Source organism: Odocoileus virginianus, chromosome 16 (assembly GCF_023699985.2).
Source record: "Odocoileus virginianus isolate 20LAN1187 ecotype Illinois chromosome 16, Ovbor_1.2, whole genome shotgun sequence".
Taxonomy (NCBI): Eukaryota; Metazoa; Chordata; class Mammalia; order Artiodactyla; family Cervidae; genus Odocoileus; species Odocoileus virginianus.
In genome coordinates, this window is record NC_069689.1 from 12,136,555 (window position 1) to 12,154,631 (window position 18,077).

At 57.0% G+C, this 18,077-nt stretch overlaps 1 protein-coding gene across 2 annotated transcripts in view; it reads right to left on the minus strand.

Moving 5' to 3' along the window:
* HHIPL1 (HHIP like 1) overlaps positions 1-18,077 on the minus strand; it is a 56,962-nt gene that overhangs the window by 20,288 nt on the left and 18,597 nt on the right. The window contains exon 1 of one of the 2 annotated variants that reach the window (XM_070477851.1): positions 6,455-7,020. The exons of the other annotated variant lie outside the window; for it this stretch is intronic. Within the exon in view, the coding sequence (XP_070333952.1) occupies positions 6,455-6,736 (282 nt within the window). The 5' untranslated portion in view covers positions 6,737-7,020. Of the gene's footprint in view, positions 1-6,454; positions 7,021-18,077 lie in introns of those variants that run through there. 2 annotated transcript variants of the gene reach the window in all.

Below are 18,077 nucleotides of genomic sequence, written 5' to 3' on the forward strand. Positions count from 1 at the left end.
CTGCCAGAAAGGCTCTGAGGCATTTTAATACATTTTTTCTTTTATTTATTAAAAAACATATATGTATTTGGCTGCACCAGGTCTTAGTTTTGGCCCTCGAGATCTTCAGCTGTAGTATGTGATCGGGCTTCCCTGGCGGCTCAGATGGTAAAGAATCCCCCTGCAATGCAGGAAACCAGGGTTTGATCCCTGGGTCAGGAAGATCACCTGGAGAAGGAAATGGCTACCCACTTCAGTGCTCTTGCCTGGAGAATTCCATGGACAGAAGAGCCTGGCGGGTTATAGACCATGGGGTCCCAAAGAGTTGGACACGACTGAGTGACTAACACATGTGAACTCTTAGTTGCAGCATGTGGGATCCAGTTCCCTCGCCAGGGATCGAATCCATGGCCTTCTGCATTGGGAGTGCAGAGTCTTACCTACTGGATCACCAGGGAAGTTCCACTTTCTCTTTTTATATGCTGCCTCTGCCCTATACCTCCATGCTTCACTCCACTTTCTTTTTTAGATTCCTACTCAAGGGGCACCTCCAGGGAGGTCTTCACTGACCACCCCGTCCATCACCCCCATTTCCTCCTGGCGTCTGTTTTGGCTTAAAACAGAAAACCATAAAAAAAACAAACACTGTAACCGTTCCCTGATAATGTAATAAAAATCAATGGGTTTACGTGTTTATTGTCTGCCTTCCGCGGAACCTAAATTCCACGAGGGCAGGAATTTTGCCTGCGTTGGTCCCTGTTGTATCCCAGAGCCTGAGATGGTGTCTGGCATATAGGAGGCCCACGGTGAATACCTAGGCACCATGCTGGACACTGACTCACCCTGAGCAGCCCTGGGTGGGAATAAGTGCTCCTCCCTCCATCGTTTAATCCCCACAAGAGCCCACGACGGGGAGCTCTCTCCTGCACATGGGGAGACCGAGGTGTGGGTCCCCCAGTGTCACTCGGCACCATTCCGTGAGCACAGAGGATGTGGGTTTGGTCTCGGGTGGACTCATCCCCCCAGCACCAGGGAGTGACACGTGTACACGTGTGAGTACCTTGATTACACTCCTGTCCCCACGTCCCCCTGGCCACTAAAACCCGCTTCCTCCTTCCCTCTGACCTTGGGTTCGGCCCCTCCAGACGGGGCCCTGAGCCTGTCCGCTGCAACCAGACCAGCTTCTCTGTGAGATGAATCAGATCCGCTCCTCCCCTGCTCCCCCTCCCCTCCAGCACTTCTTCAGACCCTCTTGACCTCGCTGGCCCCTTTTCCGGCTCTGCTGGGCTGTGACTCCACTGGGAAATATCCAACAGCTATGGCTCCCCCCTCCACCGCCCCCTCCCGGGGCTTCCCCATTGATGAGACACTTGGGACCCCACTCAGCACCTGTGTGGGCAGGATCTGGAATGTGGAGGAGTTAAGGCCTGATGTGGCAAACCTTGGGCCCCTGGGAGCAGGAAGCTGATGGAGAAATTGTTCTGTCTTCCTCTGGGCTCACCCCCTCCCCTCCCCGGGCCAGGTCTGATCTGCCATCTATATGGCTTCTTGGACCTGTGGTCTTGCCAGCTCAAGCATCAGTCACATTTGGCAACAGCCAACTTGCAACTGCATCCTTGATGGGTCTCCCTCTGCCCCTGGTCACTCCTGCTGGCAGGGTCCATTCACCCTAAGAAGGAAAAAAATCCATGAACTCTGGCCCAGGTTCTGCTCTCTGAGAACCCACGTGGAGACAACCAACATGACCAGGCCTCTCCCAGCTTTGAGATCCAGAACTCACCATTTGAGAGCTGAAAGCCCCCTCCCAACCACCACCCCCCCAACCCAGAGCAAAGGTCTCACCACTCCAGGCTCTCCAAGGCTGTCCCTCACCTAGAGCCTCTGACGGAGCCTATTTAATTGTGTCCGTGTCTGACAGCCCCCACCCTCCATCCCCCACCCCCACCATGAGCTCACCAGGCCAGGGCCTGCGGGTCTGACTCAGCCCCGGGCCCCCGGAAGCCTCCGGGGATGCTCATCCCCCAGTAGGGGAGGCACAGACAGGCCCACGCGGCCCGGTCCCAGGCAGGGCCCGGCTGGGCTCCCACTGGAGGCCCCCAGGGGCCATGGGTGGCAGGCTGCCTTCTTGGCTGGGTTCTCAGGCTCCTGGCCAGAGGCCACACCCTCCTTTTACACGACTGTGGCTTTTGGTCACGCCGTTGGCCTGTCCTCCTGGCCTGTCTCCTGCTACCGTGGGGCTGAGGGCCACTTGGTGACGCGCTTGTGGTCTGGTGAGCACCGTCTTGGGCCCAGACGGGGAGGCCGTGTTCCTTGTGTTCCAGACGGCCCGGCCCTGGCCTCTGCGCTTGCCCCCTCTCTCATACTATCCCTGGAGGCCCCGTGAGTCCCGCCAGCAGCTGTGTGTGGACCAGGGAGTGTCTGTGCGCACACACAGCTCATTTCTGCTTTGCGAGGTAGGGTCATGGTGATTCCTACTATATACGAGAAGCTGAGGCGTCAAGAAGGCCACAGGCCAAGAAGTGGCCAAGCCACGGCTCAGAACCCGGTCTCAGGACACCCAGACCAGGGCTCTTTTCAGATTACTCAACGGAATTTCATTCAACAAGTGTTTACTGCCTTCAGACTCCGTGCCAGGCACTGTCCTCGGCTCCAGAGACAGTGGGCAGCAAAACAGACTTCTGCAAGCCAATCTGAGTGCCTTCCACGCATCAGAACCCAACCCACGGGGCTTCCCTCGTGGTCCAGTGGCTAAGACTCCACACTCCCAATTCAGGGGGCCCAGGTTCCATCCCTGGTCAGGAAACTATATCCCACATGCGACAACTCAGATCTCATGCCACAGCTAAAACTCCTGTGTGCCACAACTAAGAGCCGGCACAGCCAAATAAATAAACAGCAAACAAAAAAAAGCAACTGGCCTCACAGTGGTCAGTGGGGGGAGGCAGCAGAAAACTCATGGAAAACCAACTCAGTATCACATTGCTTAGCTGTCTGCGCCTTTCAGCACAGGGACAAACAGCCTGCCCACATTACTGCCCAAGGTTGCCTCTGTGCGGTTGCTGACACTCATGACCCACTGCCCAGAGTCCCAAAGGCTTCTTATGTCCATCGTGTCATCTACTCTTTAGGAAGACTGAGTCTTTTTTTTTTTGATTGTGCCACATAGCTAGTTCCTTGACCAGAGATCAAACTCTCAGCAGTGAAATCACAGAGCCCTAACCACTGGATCACCAGAGAACTCCCCAGGAAGACTGAGTCTTTGTAGACAGTATTCACTTGTAGGACATTCCCTCCTTGCCCACTTTTGCATCTGGCAAACTCCTATGCATGCCTCAAAGCCCAACTCAATAGCCTTCTCTTACACCTCTGTCCCCTGACTCCCCCGGCCCTTGTGGATGCTCCTACAGCTCTCCGCCCACATCTCAAACACAGCAGTCACCTAAATGTAGTTCTGTAGCTTGCAGCGGGAGCTCTCTGTTTCTGCTGTCACCTCCCCATTGTTCAGGTGGTCTGCTTGACTAGGACTTAGTTATCTCTTTCGTGTCTGTCCACCCGCTAGGCTGTGGGACCCTTCAGGGCAGGGATCCCAGGGCCCAGCACACAGCGAGGCTTCAAGAAGGCAGGCAATATGGCAAAGTGATTAAGAGAGGAGTTCTGGAGTCAGAGCGTACGGGAGACTAAATCTACCATTCCCTGAGCGACCTTGGGCAAGTTTCTTAACCTATCTGTGCCTATGTCCCCATCTATAAAAGGGAAAAAATTTTCCAAGAGAAATAAACTGAAGCACAGAATTATTGGGAGAAATAAACTGAAGCGATACATCTGTTTTCTGAGTAAGGGCTCAAACAACATGGACGATCCAGAGGTAACTCAGTGTTCCCTCCTCCAGGAAGGCTTCCCTGACTTTTTCAGGGCAAGCTCTGCCTCCATGGTGACCCGTGGGGAGCCTTTGGCCCATTCTGATAAGTGTCTCTGTGTCTCCTGAATTGAACAAGGAGACTTTTGAGAACTGGGTTTGTGACTGGCCAACTGCCCCTGGGCCCAGCACCCAGCACAGGGCCAACTCCTGACAGGCTCCGAAGCACTGTCTGCCCAGGGGCTGCGCTTGCAGAGTGTGTTGTGCAGACTTCTATCAGAAACCAGGCTTTGATGACTTGGGGTGCTTAGAGGCCATCACGGTCACATGGAAGTTTGTTGCGTGGACTGGCTCTCATCAACCTGGAACCTGAGCTATCACATGTCACAAGCTCTCTCTTCTCCTTCCTATGGCATCAGATGGACCAGGGCAAAGCCTCAGGAAAGGGTCTGAAGGGGCTGGGAGGGACTACTACTCTCTGGCTAGGTAGTCATCATGGGCGTCTGGAGGATTCAGATGGGCGCATGTTCTGGGGGGACTGTGGGCACAGGCATGGTTTCATGGTCTCTTTCGCCATCGGAGTCCAGGCAGATGTGAGTGCCTGAATTCCATCACTGACTGAAACTTGTAAACAAGGCACCTCGGCCCCCTCCCCTGGTGGAAATCAGGAGGTGCTGAGTCCAGACACCGCCTTGGCTTGCTGGGAACACTGTCCCCGGTCCAGCGCTCTCCCTCCCTCCCACGAGGCCCTCCAGGGAAACCATGATCCAGCCCCCGCTGCACTCTCCAAGCTCGCTCCAGACATGAGGTCACTCCCAAGACGCCCGGGGTGAGATGCTAGCAGCCATTCTACCACAGCTTGCTCAAGGCCAGGCCGTGCTGGGACGGCTCCCAAGGACAGAGGGGAGCCTCCTGCCAGGGGGAGGGTATTGGGACTGGCCCTTCCCTTCTTCCTTCGCAGACCTGCCTACCTTCAGTGCCCTGCTGAGCCTGGAACATAGTAAATGCTCAATTAAAGCAAAAAGACAAAAAAACATGGCATGGATGCATGAACTCTTCCACGTGACTGACATGGAAAGACCACAGGATCTGATCCTCTGGGGCCCCCAGATTGGTGAGGGAGGTAGGCACTTGATCGCACCATTCTTGCTCCCCTGAGATGCCCAGTGCGGGGGCTCGGGGGAGTCCACCAGAAGAGAGAGCCCTCCCAGCCCCTCTTATTTCTTGCTCAGGTGACGGCTCACTCACATGGGCAGTGAGTGTGGGCCACGCATCACCATGGCCACTTCCGGGTTGTATGATCACCGGGCCAGTCCCTGCCTCTCCGGGCCTTCCCTGAGTCAGCCTCTGGGCCCCCCTCCGTCCCCGCTTGGGGCTGGGCGGCCACTGGGGACCAAGGAGGTGCTAGAGAAGTCCAGGCAGAATGGCTCACTGAGCTCTGAGTGTGTGTCATTCAGTCTTCATGGCAAGTGGGGGTAGGGGTGGGGGAGGGCGGGGAAACTTAGACCTCCCCCAGTGTAAACATGATGCAACTGAAGGGCAGGGATGACCTGTCCTGGGTTGCAAGGCCAGGAAGTGCAGAGCCAGGATCGGACCCTAGCATGTCTGAATCCAAGCCAGCACCTTTGGCCCCGCCCCTTCCACCAGCACCTGCCCCTGATGGCAGAAGGCTAGGACTCTGTGCTGCGTAGACAGGACCCCTCCAGCCACGGGTCCTCTCACTGCCCAGGGCTGGGCCAGGGCCAGCCTTTGGATCTCTCAGCCTTGACCCATTACCCACCAGGGGTTGGGTACTCTGGAGTCAGGAAAATGAACAACTGAGGCACAATCTGGCGTGAGGAGAAGCCTGGGTTCAGCCGTCAGCGGGGGGATGGCGGCCAAGAGGCTTCACCAAAGGGATGTCTTGGGCGGTCTCCGAGGATGGGAGAGCTCACGCTGGGCGGGAGCACCATCCCAGGGAGAGGGCACAGCACAAACCTAGGGGGTCTGGAACCGCCTGGCACAGCTCACTACTGGGGTCACCCAGGATAGGAGACCCAGGGCGTGTCAGGGTCTCACAATACGGAGGGGCCCTCAGACTGCTTCTTCAGGTTGAGGGGAATGGCCCTCATTGGGAGCAGGGTCCCCCACACCCCTCGACAAACCCAAGCCCAGCGCGACGATCATGCCCTCTGCAGGGGTCGGTGGGCGCCCAAATCTCCCGGGGGGCAACGCAAGGGAGCTCGGAGCAGAACAAAAGCTTCCCATCCTGGATCTTGGACAACGGCAGGGCTCTCCGGGGCCGGGGCACTGGGGGCATCTTTAGGCGGTGCCAGGGCAGAAGAGCCCCCCAGACTCGGAGGCAGCAATGATTTCATCAGGAGGAGAAACTGAGACCCAGAGAAAACCTAAGGCACAAAGTTAGTGATGGCAAAGCCCACAGCCATCTCAGGATGCCCGACTCCCCGCCCCTTGCCAATTGACTCCCGCCCGGGGGCCTCTGGCTCCGAAGCCCGATGCCCAGTCTCGATCCTCCTCGCCCAGTAGGGTTGCCACCGCCGCCACCCTCGCATCTGGGACCGAGGCCCCGGGCGCGCGCCCTCCCGCCGCGCGCCCCGCACGGCCCGCGCGCCCGCTCACCTGGCACAGCAGGTCGAGCGCGTAGCCGGCGCACTCGGCCCACATCGCGGCGTCCACGCGCGCCGCCACGGCCCCGAAGCGCCGGGCCAGCGCCGAGTCCTGCTCGGGAGTGCAGCAGCCGAAGGCCGAGTACTGCGAGCAGAAGCGCAGCGGCTGCGGCGGCCGGAAGGGCGGCCTGAAGTCCAGGCACTGCGGGTGCGCCGCGGCCCCGAGCGCCCGGAGAGCCAGCAGCGCCAGCAGCGTCCCGGCCCCGGCCCCGGCCCCGGCCCGCCGGCCCGCCATGCCGCCGCCCCGCTCCGCCCCGGCCCGGCCGGCGGAGGAAGAGGCGGAGGGAGGCACCCCCGGCCCAGTGCGGCCCGCGAGTAGCCGCCGGCCGCGCCCTGAGCGCCCGCCTCCTGCCCCGCCGGCAGCCTCCCGGGACGCCCGCCCCGCAGAGCCTCGGGCTGGGAGACCTGGAGACCTCCCGTACTAGGAGGTCACCTCTGGCCCGGGACTGAGCGCAGAGGGGCGCGGTGCCGAACTCGGCGCAAACGCCTGGGTCGGGAGTCTTTCCGATTACCGTGACGGTGACCTGGCCTTCTGGGGCCGGGTGCGGACTTCGTTTCGCGTTTTCATCTGGGATGCAGCTGTCTCCCCCCCCCCCCCCCCGGGGGTTTTTAGCCCAGGAGGTGCGGGAGACTCTGACTGGGCCAGGGGAGGGACACCATGGGGCCCGTGGTGGAAATTCTCACAAAATCACTTAAAATGGGAGCACAGTCATGTAAATGGGTGGTGGCGCTGCCCTGGGACTCACAAGGTGGGGAGGGAGGTTGGGGCCGCCTCAAGAGTCCACCGTGGACCCCACCCCAGGCTTCTTCCCCTTCTCCTCTCCTGGGCAGCTGACTCCGGGCAGCCTGGCACTGCAAGGCCTCCTCCCTCTGGCTCTTGCATACCACCTGGGTGGGCCTCCAGCTGTCCACCCTCCAGCTTGTGCTGGGCATCACCACCCGGGTGTCGGGAGGGGCATCCGCAGCAGCCCCGTTCCTCTCCCTACTCCCCATCAGCTCCACTCCACAGATCCCTAGAGGTTTTTCAGAAAGGCACATACCATGGGGGTCCTTGCCCTGCTGACCAGGCCTGAGGCCTCTCAGAGCCCAGGGTAGCGGTTTGCAAACTCTCTTGAGCAAGCCAGCCCCCCTGAAATGCAGCTTCTGAGGCATGCAGAGATTCTGATGCCCCCCCCCCCCCGTAGAACTCTAATGCAAGAAATTCTGGAATTACTCTTTGAGTTACCCTGGTATACAACACACAGGGTAGGGTGGGGTTCACCTGTGGCTCCCACTGCCCAGACAGGACCCCCCTAAACACACACACACACACACTCTGCCCCCTACTCCCAGGATCTCAGAGCAACAAGTCCCCCCGGGTATACTTTTCCAGATGGGCCTTAGCACTTGCTTCTCCCAGGACTGCTCTTCCCATCTTCTCGGTCTGGCAAACTCCTACCCAGCCTTCACGGCCCCAGCTCACACGCCCGTTCTGGGCAGGTCTCTTTGGGCTGCCCTGGGGGACAGGCCCTCGTGGCAGGACTGAGGGTGAACTTGATTCTGCAGGACTCTGAGCTCCTGAGGTCTGTGGTTTAAGCCTGAGCAAGTACCATGTGTGAGCCGGGGTGTCCACAGCAGGTCAAACATCTCTAAGTCCTTAAAATGTGGCGAGGGTGGACTTCCCTGGTAGTCCAGTGGTTAGACTCCCTATTTCCACTGCAGGAGGGCACAGGTTCAATCCCTGGTCAGGGAATCAAGATCCCACATACCTCATGTCTCCCGCATTGGCAGGCGGATTCTTTCCACTGAGTCACCAGGGGAGTCCTGCAGTGTCGCAGACATTCAGATCGTAATAACAGCACATCAACACGGGCTCCTGGAGCGTGTGTGAGGGGCTGGGAGGGCGGGGGAGGAGGGCGCAGAGCCGGGGCCATAGCCATGAGCTTCGGGGATGGGGACAGCCTCACCAGTGCCCAGTGTCATTGCCACGGAACTTTCTGGAGATGGGCAGGCAGACACCTTTCCCCCGCAACATACGCACCTGGGCACCGCCAGCCACTCAGGCAGATTCTGGGGCCACGGTGTCCTGCTGAGCCCCCATCCCCACCTGGGTGGAACAACTTTTAGAGATGTGTTTGTTAGTTCATTAAACAAATATTCATTAAGCAGCCACAGGGCACTTGGCTCAAGGCCCCTGTTCCCACCTGGCTGTTTTCCGGCATGCTGGGCCGTCTGACCTCGGAGAAGACCTGCTGTCTGGGGTCCCGAGGAGGGGGGCCCGGGGGCCCGGACTCCTCTGACTGGTGCCTCCATCATGGGCGCACGTTTGCCAGGGTCCCCAGCACTCTTTACAGGTCTTGGCAGCGTGGGCGCAGAGTCTTCGTGCTGAGGCCCGCTGTGCAGAGGAGGAACCACGGGCTGCAGCACATAGCAAGCTGGCATTGGAGAGCCAGGGTCTCTGCTTCCTCTCTGGCATGTCAGAGCTTGGAAGTGTTTACTCCTGTCTCACCAGTAAGACAAAGGGTGGGGCTTCTCCACTGGTCTAATGGTTAAGAATCCAACTGCCAATGCAGGGCCCAAGGGATTGATCCCTGGTCCGGGAAGATCCCACGTGCCATGGAGCAACTGAACCTGGGCACCATGACTCCTGAGTCTGCGCTCTATAGACCGTGCTGGGTAACAGAGAAGCCACTGCAATGAGAAGCCTGCACAGAAATGGCAGCAAAGAGTAGCCCCGCTCTCTGCACCTGGAGAAAGCTCGTAGGCAGCAACTAAGACCCAGAATAGCCACAAATAAATAAATCTTAAAAAAAAAAAGAAAAAGGATGAATAGCCTGAAAATCGGATCAGTGACTTTTCCTGGACCCATCTGAGAACTGAGGTTTGAGAGTCAACCGCCACCCCCAAATCTGAAGAGACAAGCGAGTCCAGAGTGCCAGGGGTGATCGACTCACTTGGGGCAGAAGGTACTGGATCCAGAAGCTGTCGGATGGCCTCAGAGGTCATGTTGATGAACTTCAGAAGGTTTAGTGCCGAATAGCGTGAGGCTGAGGAACTCCTATGGGGCCCAGGGGTCACAGTCTAAAGGAGGAGGGACTTTATTGCTAGGGAGCCTCGCCAAAGACCCCCACAGCTCTTGCAGGGGGAAGGGAAAGCCTGTGGTCCCCTCCCTACCCACCACGAAACACTCTCACAACCGTCTCCATAACGAAACCCATTCTCCAGGATTGAGAGTTGTACCAGAGGCACGTCCCTGGTGGTGCAGTGGTTAAGAATCCACCTTACAATGTAGGGGCTGTGTGAGGTTCGATCCCTGGTCGAGAAACTAAGATCCCATGTGCCTTGGAGTCTGCGCAACCCAACTAGAAAGGCTGCGTGCCACAGTGAAGGAACCTGCAGGACACAGCGAGGGTCCCAGGGGCTGCAACTAGGGCCTAATGCACCCAAGTAAATAAATAATTAAAAAAAACCAAGAATACTAATCAGCATAGGCATGTCAAAAAGAGAGAGCCCCATCCACATCAACCCCCAACACCCCTCACAAGGCATTTCCCCAACTCCAGCCCTCCCTAACCTAAGCTCTAAACCACCTGTCTTACCTAAGGGGACAAGCTAAGAAACGCTAGTGAATGTCACAGCCCCTGAGGACTGAGCTGGTGGCCATGGACTAGACGGCTTGAACGTTTTCACCGAATGCCGTCTGGGGTCAGGGATATTCGGGGGATTGGGGACACTGCCTGGGCAGCAGGAACAAAGCTGGTCCTTTGAGCCGATGTGCCCTCGGGCTCCACGTGATGGAAACAGCGGCGGAAGCCAGCCCTGTGGCTAAGGAAACCTCTGGACTTTCTTCCCCAAACATTGGCTTCGTGGGTACTTTCAGCAGTTGCTTCTGGGCCCAAAGGCTGCCTTCTTGCCCATTCGGGTCCCGCCTGGAACAAGAGCGACGCGCAGTTCTGCCATCAACACCCTTGGTGACCCCGTGCATGATCTTCCCCACCCTCAGCCCCGATTACCCTACTTCTTGTTGGGGCGGTGCAGAGGAGGTGAGACCAGGCCACTGCTGGCCACTCCGGGTCCCAGCCCAGTGGGCCTGAGGATTGTCTCAGGGTGTAGAACTATTGCCCACATTTCCAGGAGCCCCGAGGGCACTGCCAGAACCCGGACACAGAGACCAGAGGAACACCCAAAACCTTCTCTAGCCAGACTGGGTCAATGTGGGCCGCCAGCCATGCATCAGCTCCTGCTGAGCAGACACCCGCTAATTACACAGCCATTAGTTCCTTCTCCAGAATGACGGGAAAGGCCCCCGACCCGCCTGCCTGCGCAGGGGGCCACTTGCCCTCCCCGTCTCTAGGAGGCAGCCGGTATCAGCTAATCCTTTCTCCCTAGGACCCAGGCCACTCAGCCACAGCAGGAGATTGCGCTAGGCGTCCTAGCACAGGAGAATGTGTGAGCTGGGGGCTGGGCTGGTCCCAGCTCAGTCAGCCTGGCAGCTGGACTCCCTGTGTGATGTGGATCACAGCTGGGCAAAGGGCCTGGGGCCCTCAGAGGCTTTTGTAAACACCTTACACCTACGAGAAATCAGACAGCATGAGAGAAAGAACACCCAAGGACACACCACCAGACTTTACCCACGTTAATATTTGACCACATTTGCTTCAGACGTCTCAAGTGTTATTTCAAAACAAGAGGAACTGTGAGAACTGTGAGAGGCCAGGCATGAGGGTTAGTAATCCAGAGTGTGGGCTCTGCAATTTACTGTGACATTAGACAGGCCGCTTAACCCTTCTGTGCCTCAATCTACTCATCTGTTAAATGGGTTGGCAGGTGAGGCCTGGCACATAGTACATGCTTGATACAGACCTGGCTGGCTCCCACCTTCTGCGCCTGACATTGACCTCACAGCCTTTTCCTCTGCTCCTGGGGGAAGTCTTTCCTGAAGGCGGTGCATGCAGGTACCACAGAGAACTCAGAGCATCCTCTAACACCTTCTCTAACTTTGAACAACTGGACTGTGCTGTGTACTTTCACTCCTGTGACTGGCTTCTGTCCCCTCACCCGGTGTTGGAGATTCGACTGTGTGGATATGGGAGCTTGCTCACTGAACTGCTGTCCAGGCCACACTGGATGCTTAGGGTTGCCTTCTATCTGCCTTGCCAGTCACCAAAAGGCAGCTCAGCCTGTCTCTGGAGACCTGCTGGCCTGCTGATCTGCTGGTCTCTTTTCAAAATGTCAGGTCCCGGGAGCTCAGGAAGCCACCCCCAGAGCCTCAGTGAAGTGTCCTGACACTGAGCCCGGAGTTCAAATCCCAGTCCCCCCATTTCCTGATCCCACTGTGATTCCTTCAGCACCCTGTGCCTGAGGGTCTCCATCCGCCTGTGGCCAGGACATCAGTGGAGACACCGGCTGGTGCAGGCAGGCGGTGGGCGAAGGTCTCAGGGGCTGGAAGACACCAGGAAGCTTGCCCCTGAGTTCACACCTGGCGCCCAGAGACTCAGGGTACCTGGGGAGACCCGAGGATCCTGCAGGCACACGGTAGGGGTGGGGGCAGCATCCTGATTCACGTGGCCCCCGGGACCTGACGGCTGAGACCTGGTGGCAGACAGCTCACGTGTGCAGTCGTGCTGGTATGAGGTCATAGACGCGGCACAAAGCTGCATCATACCCAGTTTCTTGTTTTTGTATTCTTTTTCTTTTTCAAGTTTAAAATTAAACATAGATGTTTTGAAAAGAGACCAGCAGATTGGCAGGCACCTCACAGCAACCTTCTAGGATGAACATTTTTATTAACCCCATTTTACAGATGAGGAAACTGAGGCTCATGACATTGATACTGCAAGACCAATCGGATACACCCATCAGACACTTCAGTACAAGGGCATATCTGTAGACACTGGACGGTAGGAAGTGGGACAAGAGGATGCAACAAGAATTCATGGGTTCCGTGAATGGGTGTCGTTGCTACAAACAGCTGCCAGCCCTGTGTGTGGTGGTCAAGTCCTATATTGGCTGCAGTCTTGTACTCAATGGCCTCAGAATCCCATCTGTTGCTGGGCTTGTAGAAACTGGCCTCTGAGCTTGTTAGGGGCTGAAACCAGGACCCAAGTCCCCAGGGGATGCTCAGCCAGTACTGGAATCCTACCAATAACCAAAGGTCATCCCAGGACAGGGAGTTTAAACCAGAGAGCTATGGTTCAGCTCATAGAGAGAGAGTCTTTCCAGACTGAGAGTTGGCTCATTAAGGTGTAAGCTCCCCTTTGCTGTAGGCATACAAGTAATTGTCAAGCAGCTTCCTATCAGTGCTTTTGTGACCTGGGGAAATCCGGTTACTTCCATGCTCCTTTCTGTCCCTGGGTCTCTGAATACTTAGACCTTTCATGTATTTTTAAGTACAGGCAATCTTTCTACAGGGTTCAAAAACCAGAAAGCACAAAATTAAACCAGTGAGAAAGGTTCCTCTCCCACCTGCGCCCAGGCCTCAGCTCCCCTCCTGGAAGCACAGGGTGGTACTAGGTTCTGTGCCAGCCTCCAGACCACACTCGCTCTTCATTTTTCAAGTAAGTACATGTTTGTGTTATTTTTATTTCTGTTCTGTCTCTTGCTTGTTTCTCTAACAACGGATTTTTGTGGCAGCTTAATGACTTGGGACAGTCCCCTCTAGATGACCACATGTGTAAGATGGGGTAATGTCCACCTCACAGGACTGTTGGGAGATGACCTTTCCCCAGTGACACCCAGCAAGGAACCTGACATGCGGTCTGGTTCTCCCAAGAAAGGTCCTGTATCAGGGGGAGTCCGGGTGAGCTTACCCCAGCCTGTGTGGCTGCAGCAACTCCTTGGGCCACCAGGGGGCCCCATGGAGCCGCCCAGTCGCGTTGGTGGCCACATCATGTCCCGAGGTGACCAGCACACCACTGGAGACTCCGCAGAGGGACGGAGGCAAACCTGCACTGGGATTCAGCATCCTGAATTTCCAGGAGCACTGCCTCTCCTCCATCCTGCCACTGTCCTTGTCCAGGAATGCAAGGGCAAGACGCAGAGGTCACCTCTGACCCCAGTTACCTCTCCTGAAAAGAAAAGGACAACAGATTTTAAGCCATCTTGTTGGGTGTTGTTTTCATTCGGAGAAGACAGAGAATGAGATGTTGTCCCACGCACACCCACGGCCCGCCTGTCCGGCCTCCATCGGATCCCCTCATCCCCCGGGCCCTTGGCTGCTCGTGGCCACTGGGATGCCCCTCTGCCTTAGCAACGCTCCCCGAGAATCCTGGCCCCTGTGGGACCTCCTCGCCTTCATGCTTCCTATTCACTGACGTGAATGGTTGAAAGTCTCAGTTGCTCAGTCGGGTCCGACTCTTTGCGATCCCATGACTGTAGCCCGCCAGGCTCCTCTGTCCATGGAACTCTCCAGGCAAGAATACTGGCGTGGGTAGCCATTCGCTTCTCTGGGGGATCTCCCCAACCCAGGGATGGAACCCAGGTCTTCAGCATTGTGGGCAGACTCTTTACCATCTGACCACCAGGGAAGTCCGTTTACAAAGGCACCTGAAAATGCACCCTGCCCTCCCCTTTGCCCATGCTGGTGTCTCCCTCTGGGGGCCCTAGGCATTCTCAACGCTCTGCCAGCAAGCCAGCCTTCTGGACAGGCTCCGGGCCAGGCACCCATCCCATGAGGAGCCCGTGAGGCCAGCTGCGGGCTGACACTGGTGCTGGACACCCCGTCCTGAGGCTGCAGACTTGGTCTCTGAGCCCAGAGCTGGGCACCTGGGTGGGCTGTGTCCCAGACGCTGGAGCTAGGCCTTCAGATTTCTACCCCTTCCCCCTTGGTCCCAGGGGCAGGACAGAGCAGAAGATGGAGCTGGAATCCTGGCTGGAAGCAGGGAGCAGGAACCCGTTAGGCAGGCTTCTCCAGGGTCTCTTAGCTCCAAGGGAACCAGGGGGGCCTGAGGGGCTCAAACACATGGCCCTGGACCCCTGGGGGCAGCAAGCCCTCTGGCTTTCCCAGCCCAGAGCTGATGCCTGCTGGGGCCATGGGGCTGTCCCAGCCACACATGGGGCCCGCCACGCCACGAGGACTCATCGCCATCAAGTCCACCCCTTCTCCAGCTGTCCCCACCTGCAGGGATAATGGTGCAAACGTTTATGGAGCATGGGCATGGACCAGGCATGGTTCCAGCTTGCAGTCCTCACAATGACCTTGAGCTTTGTCCTGTTGTGCAGATGGGGAAACAGAGCAGCAGGTGAAGTCACTTGTTCGTATAGTCAAAGCTGTGATTTTTCCACTGTGAGTGAAGTCGTTCAGTCGTGTCCGACTCTTTGTGACCCCATGGACTGTAGCCTACCAGGCTCCTCCATCTGTGGGATTCTCCAGGCAAGAATACTGGAGTGGGTTGCCATTCCCTTCTCCAGGAGATCTTCCCAACCCAGGGATCGAACCCTGGTCTCCCGCATTGCAGGCAGACGCTTTACCATCTGAACCACCAGGGAAGTAGTCAGGTACAAATGTGAGGACCATAAAGAAAGCTGAGCGCTTTTGATGCTTTTGAATATTGGTGCTGAAGAAGACTCTTGAGAATCCCTTGGACTGCAAGGAGATCACACCAGTCAATCCTAAAGGAAATCAACCCTGAGTATTCATTGGAGGGACAGATACTGAGGCTGAAGCTCCAATACTTTGGCCTGATGCAAAGAGCCAACTTATTGGAAAAGACCCTGATGCTGGGAAAGATTGAAGGCAGGAGGAGAAGGGGACGCCAGAGGATGAGATGGTTGGATGGCATCACTGACTCGATGGACATGAGTTTGAGCAAGCTCCAGGAGATAGTGAAGGACAGGGAAGCCTGGTGTGCTGCAGTCCGTGGGGTCACAGAGATGGACACGACTGAATGACTGAACAGGAACAATCATGCACTAACCAGCAGGACGTACCGCCTTTTGGAGCATGGCTGCTTAGCTTACCTGCAAGCAGGTGTGGGGAGACTGTGCTTTATCAAAACAGTGGGCGCCTCTGGTTGAATTTTCAGTGTTCCCATCTGTGAAACTCTGCTGTCTCCATCACCAGATGCTTCCAGGAGCAGATGGATACTGAGTAGCCTGCCGGAGCCCAGGATCCACTGGAGGGTGGGCGAGGCCCCGTGCTGTTGACCCAGCCTGAAGACTAGGGCTGCATGGTGGAGCCTCGCATCTTCACTGTGGTCCTGGGGCGCATCCCTGCCGAGTTTTGGACACCAGCCAGGCACCTGGCCCCAGCGACACGCCACCCAGACCTGTCTGCCGAGGGCACTGCCCTCCATAGCAGTAATTACAGCTATTATGAATATTCTATTGTAATGACGATAATAACCTTGGAAGCAGTTTTGGCGTCATGGCCAAGAGACCAGACTCTGTGTTGGGCAGACCGGCACACCTTCGCCTCAAGACCTTTGGCCAGTGACGCGCCCTCCCTGACCTGTTTTCTCCTCTGCAAAAAGGGATGAGGTTGTTGAGGGGTGTCAGTTCCTGCGGGCTGCCCCCCGGGGTGGGGCTGCGCAGGGTGGAGTCCTGGCCAGGCTGGTGGGGCCCGAGCTGCGGCCCCAGGAAAGGAGGCCCTGCGATGCTGCCTTGGGGTGGCGGGGGGGGAGCCGGAGCCCACCGGTCTCCCAGGGGACCATCAGTTCCAGGCCCCCTGGGCTGCAGCACCTGCCTGTGGGCAGCAGACCCCTCGACTGGCAGCTCTGGCACTTCAACCTTAAGGCAGTTCTCACTAAGTCAGGGACTGGGTATTTCTCCGAACTCCAGAGGTGTGAATGGGATGGACTGCCCATTTTAGGGGCTTCCCTTGGTGACTCAGCTATAAAGAATCTGCCTGCAATGCTGGAGACGCAGGTTTGACCCCTGGGTTAGGAAGATCCCCTGAAGAAGGGCATGGCAAGCCACTCCAGGATTCTTGCCTGGAGAATCCTCATGGACAGAGGAGCCTGGAGGGCTACAGTCCATAGAGTCACAAAGAGCTGGACATGACTGAAGCGACTTAGCACACACGCCCATTTTAGAGACAGGAAGACTGAGGCACAGGGCAGCTAGGGGCTTGCTTCGGGCCATAGAGGGGGCGGCCCAAGGCCAGTGTGGGATTCTGAATCTGGCCTCCTCTGCATAGTGAACTAGGCTTCTGGGGACAAGAAAAGGGGGCCCAGTTCATGGTCACATGAACGGGGTAGGAAGGGAGTCGGGTGGCTGACACAGGCCACCAGTCCTGTGAACAACTCGCACTTATAGGCTGGCTGCTACAGCCGCCACCTGCCCTGTCTCCTCAGATTCCAGGATGGGGACACGGGGGAGGAGAAGGCAGGTCCCACTTCTGTATCCACCAGAGTCAGAGAAGGGGCAGTGTGTCCCCAGGGGGGACTCCGGGCTGTACACGCGTTATCTTGTGTCAGTTGGTAAGAAAACCAGACTTGTCCCAGATTGAGCCCTCGTCCAGACCGTGTGTCTCCAGTTTCGCATGTCTCCTGTCTCCACCACAGCCCCGCGGGGCAGACATTATTGCTGTCCCATCCACAGATGTGAAGTGATGGTTCTGGCCACGCAGCGGGTGGGAGGCAGGACTGCACTGGAACCCAGGTCAGGGAGCCCTGGGACTCTAGAACCGTCTCATCTCACCTTCCAGGGAGCCACCTCCCAAGAAGGAGGAGCACTGGGTGTTGTGAGCCAAGCAAGGCGGAGAGTCAGCTCTGGGCTTCAATTCCTGGTTCCGCCAAGTCCTTGGCAGCCCCCTGGCCCTTCCGAGAGCCCACCCCCTCACCTGCAGCCTGGGTAACTCCCCCGCCTTGCTCACGTGTGGAGCGCTCAACCCCAGTAAGTTTCCAACTTCCTTTCCTTTGATAATAAAGCACATAGTAGGTGCTCGATAAAAGTAAGTTTCCATCTTTCACTCTCTTGATGATAAAGCCAAGTGTTCTCTCCCAGACAAAATATTTACATTCTAGGAGAAACGCTTGCCTTAAGAAGGAACGTGAGAGATGGTGGAATTCGAGGCGGCGGCGGGTCGTGTCAGGCCAGGAGGCGGCTAGGGAAGACGCCTCGTGTTTCTCAGATCACAGTGAGCGGCAGCCCCAGGGAGGCTGGTGCTGCCCGGGGCATGCCAGTGTCCTGCCTTTCTTCCCTACCAAGTGGGGTTCTCATCATCTGAAACGCACCACTTTGTAAAACCACCCAAGCGCTCCAGCACTGAGCTAATAGAGAAGGACTTCCCTGGACTCATACATACTTTTGAGATGCGTGGTTCTCAGAGCCAGCCTTAAAGGGAAACAGGCATTCAAAGACATGCAGAATAAGGCTGTTCCAACACCATTCACCCTTATTAAATCACACAGACATATACACACACGCTCGTCATTAAAATGATAAAAGCCAGTGCCGACAGCTCTGTAGGAAACAGCACCCCCAGGAAGGCTAGAATGTCTCCCCCAGCTCTGCTGCTTACAGAACTCAGGAGGCCCCGAGCAGTGCATGAACCTCCTCTGCCATAAAGCCTTCCTTGCTTCCCGTCAATCGTGGCTCCTAGTGGCAGTTCCCACAGCATGAATCTGTCCCCTTCTGAACTTGAGGACAGGGACCGT